The following is a 12,264-nucleotide window of genomic DNA, read 5'->3' on the forward strand; positions in this document are numbered from 1 at the left end:
TTGAAGAATTGTGACTAGCAAGATTTTTGACCCTAATGAATATTAGGCTTTTACTGTCTGTTTTTTCTGTTTTTGAGATACAGTAGACAGCAAGCAGGCTGTTATTGTTAAGAGGTGTGCTTTCAAGCCCCTGAAGTGCTGCTGCTGGTGTGTGACTCAAGCTTTAATGTCTGCAGCATATCCCATCGGAGCACGAGGCTCCTTCCAAAGGAATCACAGCAAGGTGTTTTTCTGACTGTGACAGTACAGGTGGAGATGTATAAAACAGAAGCCACTGTGTCCCCTCTGTCTCTGGTATGTAGTAATGTTAGTAGAAATTCTGAAAAATGCCTTTGGAAACTACAGCTGACTTATTCTGAGCTAACAATGATTGCCCTGGGCTGTTCCAGCCCACCTAGTTGTGCTTAAGGCAAGAATGAGATTATGGAACCTGGCTTTGCTGACTCTTTGAAAGCCTGGAAAACCCAGCAATGGCTTTACAAAACTGATATTTGCATCTTTTTTTTTTTTTTTTATAAAATAAGGGGTCCTAACCCCCAAGAGGAGCTATTATTAGCAGCTGACTTGATTCCCATGTAAGATGATACATGTATGTGAGGAACTCTCTGCATGTGCATTCTAACCACAAGCAAGCCACAAGCAGTTGGCCAGGACCAGCTTTACAAAGCATTCTTACTGAAATCCTGGAGGTATTATTCCAAAAGGAAGGAAATTGCTAAGACAGCAATAATAATCACTGGCTAAGGAAAAATTTTATTGTTTTGTAGGTTTTCTTCTCCCATGGCAAATGTCACTTTCCAGAATGTACAAACGCAATCAGATAGGATACATTTTAAATGGTTTTATGAGCTATAGCATGCTAAGAAATGTTTGGCTGGGCTTTCTTTGGTTTTGGCTGCTGCTGGTTTTTATTTTAGAGCTTAGAATATTCCTACAGCTCCCAGCCAAGAAACGAACCACTCACAGTGATGGCATTTGCAGCTGTAACACTGATACAAAGACTGCAATGGGTAGGTCACTTCTGAGCCATTTTCCATCACAACTGATTCCTGCACATGAAGCTATTAGAAAATGGTTTAAAAGTTTATCCTGGGATTTGCTAGCACTATATTTCTGATAATAATGAATTTTACTTCATGATCTTTGCCTCAGTATTGTATTTAGATCTTCAGCCTCTTCAGTCACTTGAGCACAGACTAAAGCTAAAGCAAGCAAGCAGATGGAAAGCAGCCCTTCACTAATGCTGTGCAGTGTTACTGATGGACTCACAGCCCTGGGCAGGTGTCTGCTCAAGGCACTTCCTTCTGTATTTGAAAGTAATTCATGACACTGTTAAGTCTTTTCACAAACTAATAACATTTTTGTGACTTCATCAATGTACAAAAACAATTGCAAGTTGCTTGAGAAGTTTTTTGAGCATGAGCGTTGGGTATATTTGGTTAAACAAATAGCAATCATTAAACAAGTAGCAATCATTAACAAGAAATTTAGTAGTCTGGCAGTTTGCTTTACTTGGGGACACTCATGGCAGACTCATGTTTCTGCTCTCTGAACCTGTTTCTCTGAGTATTTGCTAGCAGCTTCTCGACAGCTCTGGCCTCCAACCTCTCCAAAGACTTCTTATCTCCACTGCTCTCCTATTTCCTTCAGGTGATTCTTGTCTCTCACTGCCAGGGTTCAGGCCAGGTGAGAGTGGGCTGTGAGTGTGGAAACTGCCCTTGGTCCACACAGCAAAGATGAAATCTTTATTGATGTCTGTCATGTCAGAATAGCCAATGTAAGCTCACAACCCTCTGTGCCAATGTAGCCTGACAATGAGATGAGTTCTCCTTCTAGACAGCTGGAAAACTTTGAGACAGCATTTTGTGATTTAGGTCTACTTTGTAGTCTTTGTCCTTTGCCTCATTCTGTATGTCTGTGAAATCTAATTTTCTAAGGTTTCCTTGTGGTTTATTTTGGCTCTCCAGCACTGCTTGGGGCACCCAGAAATGATGGCTGTCCAGTTCCTTTCTGGTTCGTGCCAGAAAATTAATCTGTATCATCCTGGTTTACATTTATAAATGCAGAATAGGGAATTTTTTTCTGATGTGTGTTTCAATCTAAATGGGAGATTTTAATCATTCTAAGTAGCTGTTCATAAAAGGGCCATATGTAGACCATCATGTATCTTTTAAGTCTTACTTTACTCATTTTGAGACCTGAGTTTACCAATAGCTTTCCTGATAGACTGAGGACTTTAAATACCACATCAGTAATCTCAGCAGTTTTCTTCAGTTTGTCTCGTTTATTTTTACCTATTTGAATGTATCAACCTGGCCCTTCAACAGTGTAGTGAATATTAAGATGACTGTTATTACTTAGTTTAGAAAATGAGCAAGAGGTTTGACTAGGAGGCAGTTTATGTACAGCTGAAGTTCCTTCCCAGTTGCACTAACTCTAGAACTATTTAGTAAATGAGAATGTATTTTGCCTTTTCTCTCTTTTTTTCTTTTTTTTAACCAGTTCATGCTGTATATATAGGATAAAACATTGACTTTAAAGTCAATGGCAAAACTTGCTGTTGCTTATGAGCTAATAAAGTCAGTGATGAAATTATTGCCTTTCACTTCTCTCCAACATTCCCCTTTGCCCAGTTTGCTTTGCTGGTGCAGGATTTGCACTGAGCATGTGTTGAATTCCCATGGGACTCATTGTGCCTGTAACACCCCTCAGCTCCCCTTAACACCCACAGAGCCAGGCACTGATGAGCTCCTCTCTTTGCCAAGGCTCAGGCCATAGCAGACACCCCAGATTCCTGATTGAGCTCAACTCTGTCCTGCTGGAAACAGAAATACTTGGCTGTTAAATAAGTGGTATCTCTTTGGGATGAGTAAATTTTAGGGAGTTTGGAAGCAGTGTGGAGGCAAACCCTGATGCAGAGCTCCTGCCCTCAGTGACCCCCTGTGGTCCTGCCAGGGGCTCCTCCCAGCTCTGATGCCAGGAGTTCACAATGGTCAGCTGCAAACTACATGAAAAGTTTGGCTCAGAGTCACTCCTGGAAAGTTAGTCAGGGAATTTTGTTTGGGCCAGAAAATGTCCCATCTGAGAGATCAAAAGAGAAAACTAAGTGCTTACCTCCTCCTGGTTAATCTTATTTAGTCAGTCATTCTTTGGAAGTTGGCTCTATTTTATTCACCAAAGAGGAGTTTGTGCTGCTTAGAAAGCAACTAGAAGAAAATATCTTCAAGCACTGTTTATATTGTGAATTAAAGCAAATCTTTACATTACTTGTCCAAACAGAATGTTTATTTCATACATGTTTCTCCCTGGGTTGATTATCTCTCTGGGAAGACCTGTCAGCTCTGGAATCGCCCCCATACCCAGGACTTCACATTCAGGAATTCTGTTCCCAGTGCCTTGCTCACCTGACCCTCTCTCATGGAGCAGGACAGGACCTCCCGTGTTTCAGAAAAAGAAGATTCTGTGTGGAACTATTCTTTTCATGACAGCTTTTCCCCCAAAACCCATTTTATGTCTGGTCATTCAAAGCCAGAATAAAGCCTTACAGAGCTGAAAGCAAACGGAAGGCCACAAAGTCAGGCAGAAATGCAACACCAAGACAAGAGGCAGAAAAGTAAGTACTTGTTAAGAAGGGAGAAAATAATAAAATTTTAATTCTCTTTCAAAATATATTTTGAGAAGTTATATTTGATTTATGGTACTTGTTTAGAATTTGTCTTATATTAATCTTTATCATGTATTTTAGGGAGAGAGTATGAAAAATTTGGAATAAAAATGCTTAGGAGAAGGATGGCCTTTCTTGTAATAATTCATGATTGCTCTGTGGTAAAGCTGCAGATCTTATTCATCACTCTTGTATTCCAGTTTCATGCCAGTGAAATGAGACTGATTTCCATGAGTCTGGCATGAAGCTGGAATAACAAGGTGGTGAATCAGGCAGTATAATTCCTTTCTGAGAATCATGTGATGTAAACAAATGCATTCAGATTCACATTTGAGGTTTGTAATGTCTCCAGCTTCTTCCAAAATAGATTATGTTTACCAAAATGCAAGTTTTAAAGAAATTTTGATCTGTGTAGCTGTGAAAGGTGGTTTTATTTCATATTTTTGTGGCTGTGCAGCTTAAAGTTGATTCTTAGATTCTGTATGATCAGAGATGTTTGGATCAGATGCTGCTGTGTGCATCAGGAGGAAAACAATGATTGTTCTTCTCATTTAGTGGCTGACTTTGAGCACCATGAGGAAGGATTTAGTCTAACAAAAGAGATTACAGCCCTTACTCTCAGTACTAGTAATGACTACTTGAATATTGAAGGTGGAAAATACAGGAATGTTTAGAAAACTGATTTACCTGGGAAAAAAATGTAAATGTCCAAAGAGCAGGTTCATTTGGCCTGCAGTATTTTAATGAAGTATGAGGGGCTGGTTACAGACAGGAGCTAGCTGGGAAAAGCTGTGCTATGATCTCTGGGACAGAGGGACAGGAGGTCCCGTGGTGACAGCGCTGTCAGCACAGAGTGGGACCTTGCCCAAGATACACACCTGAGCTGCAAGCTCCTGACAGGGCAGATAGGCAGGCAAATGCCTCTGTGTATGGCAAATTCCTCTCTGCCCTATGTTTTCATTAATGCTTGCTGTACAAATCCTGTTATTAGTGCTCCCTGAAGGGGCAGGCAGTAATTTAGATGCTGATGAGCGAGTGGGATGCAGCAGCAGCAGCTCTCTCCTGTCAGCACTGCAGTGAGGAGGGAGCAGAGCTGCCACAGCAGCTGCACTCGGCAGCTAATGAGCTGCTCTGCAATGGGAATATTCTCAGAAACACAAACTCACTCCAGGAGGGCTTACCAGGATATTTCTTTGTAATTAAATGTAATGACATCTAAACCCGTAGTCAAGTTCTCATTGATAAACACTGGCAAATAAAATCCAGCAAGTGAAAAATCAAACAATTATCTATGTAAGCATTTGTAGGATGGTCTTTTCTGAATTTTTTTCCTTTTCCTACCTCAGCGGTTTAGTAAAAAGCAATGAGATGCTAGCTGATGTGGCAATATGTAGTTAGGAGTCTGGCAAAAAGAAAACATTAAATACTGTTTGATCTTGTTATGTCTTCTAGAAGAACGGAAAAGTGGTTGTGATAGCACAAAAAACAAACATTATGTCAGTCAATTTCTAAATCAGAGTTCAGCGAGCTTGTTTTACAAATACCAATGATTAATACAGATCATGGTGGTCAAACACCAGTGAGGTAAACTGAAAGATCAAAAAATATTTATTTTCTTTTACTGATAGAAAAATTGAAATGTGAAATGACTGAAAGATAATTTTTAGAAAATTTCATCTTCTTCTGCCACTAAATGGCAGGAGAAGGAAGGATTATTTTCTGGTTTTAGTTTCTAAAATTGCCTGAGTCCAAATCTATCAACCCCATATGATTTTTATCTGCTCAGCTATGTTTTCCCAAAGAAAATTCCAAACTATCTATGAGAAGCTTTCTCCAACAATTATACCAGCCTCTTACTGAGTTTCTTTTGTGTAAAAACTGGCCTCTCTGACCAGTTCTGTTTCTCCAGTGCCTGACTGAAGCCCCACAGAAAAGGCTTTTATTTGCTCGTGCTGAGGGGACAGCAGGCAGGGTACTCAGCTGGATGAGGTCAGCCTTTGCTGGATGAGACCTCTGCAGAGCCCACGGGTGACATCAGAGGGCAGCTCCTTCCAAACAGGTCACCTCTCACCCTGCGTGGCTGCTCTGAGTGCATTAACATTGTCCAGGGGGACAAGCAGGGCAGATGAATTTTGATCTCACTCTAAAACAACCACAGAGCTTCCCCCAGCATGGACACGATGTTTGCACAGCAGGGAAGATCCATGAAGGAGGGATCTGCAGCACCAAGCAGATTTCATTCCAGCCACAATCAGCCTCCTTCCTCTGGGCTCCTCTCTGCCTTCAGATGAGGGCAGGAGCTCAGCTCTTAGATCAGCTAGGCTGGGGGGTTGTTCCTAGTAAGACTGCTGTAAAAACATGCTTTCATTACTATTTTAAACTGTGTTATAAGGTAACTTTATGAAGCATTATAAGTTACACTGGAAAATGCCTCTTTGTCCAAGGAAGAGTGTTCACACAATTATTAATGTAATCCTTCAGTTAAGATGAAGATGCCTCCAAGTTTATGGCCAGGCAGAGAACTCCTGACTGAGCTCCAGCCCACACTGCACTCCAGCTCTGCTCTCTGTCATCCCTACATTTCCCCTTTTACTCTGGGTACAATGTTCCTGTCTCTTATTGCTACTTCAGTTACTCACAAGCCCTTCTATCTTCCTTCCATGTTCCCCTTGCCTTTCTTTTCCTCCTCACCCTCTATACATAGAGGGTTTGTTTGTTTATCCTCTCTGCCTCAGTCTATGGCATTCTGTATGGCATTCTGAGATTTAGGCTTCCGTTGTTCCCATTCCTTGTCACCTCTCCTTAAAAATCTACATTCTTGATTGAGTCTTATCCATCAAAACACCTGTCAAAAATTAGCATGTGATTCTCCTTCTGTCTCAAAATGAAACTCGTGCCAAAATGTGCCATTGCCCAAACTTCATTTCCAACCAGCTTTCCTTCATCTTGTTCCTTATGCAAGAATCAGCTTGGGTTCACAAAATATTATTTTAATCTGGGCAAATTTAGATTTTCAGGAAGGAATGGGACGTAACTTAGTCTTCATTGTTCTTTGCTGAAAGTCCCTGATTTATTCAAGTTTCATCATTTAAGCTAAATCCAGTATCCTGAATAATAAAAAAAGTCTAATGTTGACTAATTGATTTGTTGGTTTGCAACCAATAAGAAAGGCTACAAGCACATAAATAATCACCCATTTAACCAGCCTGACTTCGTAGCCCAAAGTGTTTTATGGGCTGGAAGAGACACTTCTATACTGAAATAGACATTGCTATACTTATTTACAGGTAGGGAAGTCCAGGAGGAGATCAGTGACCTTGCCAAAGTTCACGCAAATGTCAATGGCAGGAAACTCCTGATTGTCTTGTCTAATTCTGTATCTGTGGGATCATGCTTTAGTAATCAGCCCTGTTTTCAACTACACTTTTTAACCCTGAGTATTAGTGATTTGAATATCTTTCAGAGAGACACAATGGAAAATACTTATATTGAAAAATCTAGTAAATCAATTAATGTTTGCAAGATGCACAGACAATGGTAAAGAATGCAATAGAGAATGTGATCTATCCAGCTGCATGGACTGGCTTGTCCCCTCATACACAGCACACCACAAGAGGCCAATATCTAGAGAATAAATCAGATTAAATGATATTGCCTAGGCCCAATTCTTTGCTTAGACCTGTGGTTACAGATCTGTCCCACAGATCAGTGAAAATTACACACTGAAATCTGCTAGTGGAAAATTTTAGAAGCCCCATTGCAACGGTGAGAGATTGATGTCTATATTTTTAGTGACATTTTATTTTAGGACTCCAAACTATTGTGTATTAAATATCCTGCATGATCTTTGTCAAATATTTGTTAAATCATTAGCAGAAGACAGATACATTCTGGCCATTAACCACATGAAGACAACAGCAGCCAAATAATTTAGCTCATACAAAAACTGGTTATGTGCCATGGTTAGGAAGAACCTTGAGCCTCCTCTGTGTCATACAATCATAGTTGTTCATACAGATTCTCACAGGCACTTATTTTTAATAGAAGCCTCAAGTTCTGCCAATTCTGCCATACATATAGTCTAAAGCAAATTAAGGCAACAAAAGTAAAATGTTTCAGGAAAAGTTTCAGTCTGGTAATGTCATAAATTTTTTAAGGTGAAAGATCACTCTTTGGTAAGCTTTTTTTTGTTAATTTTACATACTACTGCAAGGCACTTTTCAGCACCAGTATTGGTATATGAATAGCTTACCTGAAGGGAGGTTCTTGTTATTATTTGAGAGCAGTAGAACCCTTTGTGGGTTTGCTTCACACCATTTGCCAGCCGTAGAAGAAATCTCAGTGCCTGGGCAAAGCAGTTCTGTACCCTGATACAGCCCCAGCTGCAGGGCCCTGCTGCCAGCCAGGACAAAGGACCTGCTGCTCAAGGAACTCCATTGCTCACTGTTATTCACAGACAAAAATGGGAGTTAAGTGCTGCACATGCAGTGCTTATGTCTAAATGCTAATCAGGGCCTCTGGCTTTCTGAGACACACAAATGAGAAAGAAAAGCTGTAAATTAGAAGGTCAAGTTCTTATTTACAGCAGTGCTGTAGGTTCATGGCAGAGTTACAAATGTTAGCCCTGAGAAACGCTTCTGTACTAACTTTTCTCTTTTCAAATGTTTTTCTCTAGAAAAAGACGAGAAGAGAACAACCATCTCACAGGCAGAGGTAAGTGATTTTATTTTTTTTCTAACATACTTTTTGTTAAAATAGTTATATTGCTAAAAACTCTTGGAAACTCACTGATTCATCTTGGTGGACACTTTTATTTACACTGTCATGCCATCTGCAGTAACACAGCTTTTTAAGAACCATCATTTTCAAACCAGGGCTGTGTAAAGCTGTAGCAGGGACCTGGGAGAGGCCAGCTTCCCCTCTGCCTGCTGCCATGCCCTGTCAAAGCACAGCACGGCCAAGGTGGCCCTGCCAGCTCACCCCACCCAAGCGATGTTGTGGATCTGCAGCTCACTGCTGGGCACAAACTCCTCTCCACTCTGCCCATCACTTGTCAAGCCTACAGCAGGCAGTGCAGTCATGTTGTCTGCACAAGAGTTGAAAGCTGGCTCCTCTGATCTCATTTTCTAACCTCCCCTTGCACGGTTCCTGCAATTCCCTGATCTCTTTCTCCTTCACCCACTGCTCAGAGCAGCGGGCAGCACCTTAAATAGCAGCAGGAGGTATTGATTGGTTCAAATTTGAACTCCAATGCAAACATGTAAAGATTTACTGGCATGAGATTCACCAAGCTATCCCATAGTGTTTATAAATAGCTTTCTCTTTCCAAAGAAAAAAATATTTTATTTATAAATGTTATCATTCTATCCACTGTGATAAGCTAAGTCAATAGGATTAGCCTTACTTGTGTGAAACATGTCTCAAATGTTCCATGAAGAAATAGATCTGATTAAAATTCATGGTGTATATATTAGGCATTTTTAGAAAATGTTTGGGTAAAGGCAACATCATTACTACAACTAGAAATTGATAAAATGAGAGGGGGGAAAAAAGCTTGGTTAAACACTGTTTTTCCTTAACTTTTTGGTTAGGAGTGTGTTATGGTGCTTATGTCTTCCAAAGCTAGCAGAAGGTGTACTCTATGAGTATTTTTGTCCTTTTTATGTAGACGTAATTCATGTTGGTATAATATTGACACCAATTTAGCTGCTTTCATTTTGCAAAAGCTGCTCTGCTTTAGCACTGAATATACTAGTTAGTTTTTGTTAACTAAACATTGATATAATGTAGTAATACCATTATTACTTTATGTGTATTGGTATAATAAAATAATACTATTATTACTCTATGTGAATTTTACTGCCATTATTTTGGAATAATTTATCTTTTGTGCATAGATGCAATTTTGGGGCCACACAAAGTTTAACTTAATGCAGCCTTTAAATGAGGCTCAGTTAAAGGCTGAGTGATTGGCTGCTGAAATTATTATCTTGGGTTTAATAGAACACATTGAAAAGGTATAGGGGAAGGGATTTTCCACTTATTTATATTAAAATGTGTATAGTAATATTTCAGTAGTACCTTACACATGCACATAATCACTGATTACACTGTAATTGGAATGTTGGCTAATGTAAACCTTGCAACTATCTTAATGTACATGGACATTCATTTGCCTTAAGAGAATCAATTACACAGGCTGTTAAAAGCACAGGCTATCCTAATTTTATGTTTAACAATATTTGTATAGAGTGAAGGGTAATTTTCAGTAGTATGGGGTCTGTTTTGCCTGGGAGTCATAAAGGTTGTCCATTAAACACACGTTTTTGTCTTAGTTGTCCTGTGTACGTGACAGCCCAGGAGCTGGCATCAGTTGTACACGGTGTGTTTTCCTCAGAAGCTCTGTGAGGGCACCCAGGTGGGTGCGCAGGGAGCTGCCAGGAGCAGACAGCTCTGTCTGTGCCGTGTCTCACTGTCCTCTCTGTCTGTCCCTGCAGTCGCAGAGCGCCTCCCCCAAGCAGAGGAAGCAGAGCGTCTTCACCCCTCCTGCCCTCAAAGGTACTGTCAGCTCCCCCCGGCCCTGCCCTGCCCTGCCCTGCCCTGCCTCGGGGCGGCTCTGCTGGGGGACCCAGGGCACTGCCACAGGGTCCTGCCCGGCCATCCCTGCCCTCACCCTCTGCTCTCACTGCCCACCTGCCCGGGGCTGACCAGCCCTCCATCCTCAGCACTGAATCCTGCTGCAGTTGCAAATTTATTTGTGCAAGGGAAAAAAAAAAAAAAGAGTTTTTATGCTTTGATTAGTTTGCTATAACAGATAATTCAATGCCAAGCTGTGAACAGAGCTTTTTGAATATGTAAATTCTATTGGTGCTGGCCCTGTAGAGTTTTCTGTTTCTTATTTGCAACCACTCCCCCATATTCTGCCTCTCATTTCCAGGCAGCTGTGAAAAGGAGAACAACAAAAACTGTGGTCTGGGTATGTGACAGTAGGGTGTGTGAAGACTTTCTTGGGAAATAAGGAAAAATGAGTAGTCTTGATAAAAGTTTTGAGGGATGCTTTTAAGGAATATGTTCAAAAGCAGCAGGAATATCACCTGGCATCAAAATAACTACATTTAGGCCTTGCTTCTTATGTAGTTCTGAACAGAACTTGACTGGATGGTCATTGCAGTGGAGCAAGATCTGAGGTGATTCACCAGCACTTTGATTGACACTTGTCAGAGCAGGATTATTTTCAGACTGCAGTCTAAAGGCCATCCTGCCAGGTGTCTCTTGATAGATAATGAATATGTAAATTTCCATTTGTCTGCTTAACACAGTTTATTACCTGGGATATCTGATTAGTTGTGTGAAATACTGCTGCTGTCACGAGGCAATCTACCACATCAGTCAGTTCTATGTATCTCATTCTGTAGCTGCAGCTCTCTAGTACTTGTCCTCGAATAAAATATCACTCAATATCACAGCTGCCACACAAGACTCTGTTTGTCAAAATAGGCTGAAGTTCATATACTGGATATTATAAATAATCTTATGACGTTCAATTTAATTTTTTTTCTGGAAGGAAAATGCTTTGCATGGATAGCAATACCTATTGCTCTCACTGCTGTATTATTCTGCTCTGCAAGCCTAAACTACGTGCTGTGCAAATGAAGTGCAGTGTAAAACAGGTCCTCATGGCTCCTCTCCTCTCTGCATGCCTCAGCATCCCTAAAAGTGTCCAAGGCCAGGTTGGTTGGGCCTCTGGGAAACCTGGTCTAGTGGGTGGTGTCCCTGTCCATGGAAGGGGGACTGGAATGAGGGGATCTTTAATGTCTTTTCCAACCCAAACCATTCTATGATTCTGTGATTCTATTCTTTGATATATATGGGGACATATTTTTTCCTTCTGCCATTGCACTTATTAAACTAAAACTCAACATTATTATCTTTCTAAGACCATCCCCAAATATTTCAGTTTCATCATTATAGAAGCTTCCTCTAGCTCCAGGCTGGGCTGTGGCTGCTGCAGCAAGCTGTAGCAAATGTAGTGCAACAGGCAGGTTCTTATTACTGTATATCTCTGTGTACTTTGGCTCCTGCTTTTATTTTCCTAAACAAAAACACAGCAGAGTTCCTACAGACAGAGCAAATAGCTGACTCATCTCAGAGCATTGTTCTTTTTACTGGAATACAGTGTGCTGGAAAAATCAATGTTAGAGCTATTGATTTAAGTAGTAATCTGGAGAGGGACTCAGCCAGCCAACCAGATACCAGCTGGGCATGGTGTGCTTCTTAGTGTTATATTACCAAACCTAATGGATGTCAAAGAGGTTTTCCATTTTGCTTTCATAGATATTTCTTTCCTAACCTGCCTCACTAGTGTTGAATTCCATGCTGGTATGTAGCATACAATGTTGCAAAATTCAGTATCTGAAGATTGCATCAAATGACTCCATTCTATTTTCTGTATGTTGTGATTCACCTCTTGTCATAGTTTTTTTCTTTCTTAAGCAGCAATCTTAACTGAGCATTCATCACCTATAGTTCCCCTCTTTGTGCCAGTTTTTCTTCTGTTACTTGTGTGCTTTTATGCCTGCACTTCAAATTTTCTCATTCTT

General features: G+C 40.6%; 1 protein-coding gene across 1 annotated transcript in view; it reads left to right on the plus strand.

Moving 5' to 3' along the window:
• The window catches only part of PPP1R1C (protein phosphatase 1 regulatory inhibitor subunit 1C), a 41,139-nt gene that overhangs the window by 11,264 nt on the left and 17,611 nt on the right, over positions 1–12,264 (plus strand). Inside the window, 2 exon segments of the mRNA XM_063161386.1 lie at positions 8,340–8,377; positions 10,162–10,222. Of these exon segments, the coding sequence (XP_063017456.1) occupies positions 8,340–8,377; positions 10,162–10,222 (99 nt within the window).

Source organism: Melospiza melodia, chromosome 8 (assembly GCF_035770615.1).
Source record: "Melospiza melodia melodia isolate bMelMel2 chromosome 8, bMelMel2.pri, whole genome shotgun sequence".
NCBI classification, from domain to species: Eukaryota; Metazoa; Chordata; class Aves; order Passeriformes; family Passerellidae; genus Melospiza; species Melospiza melodia.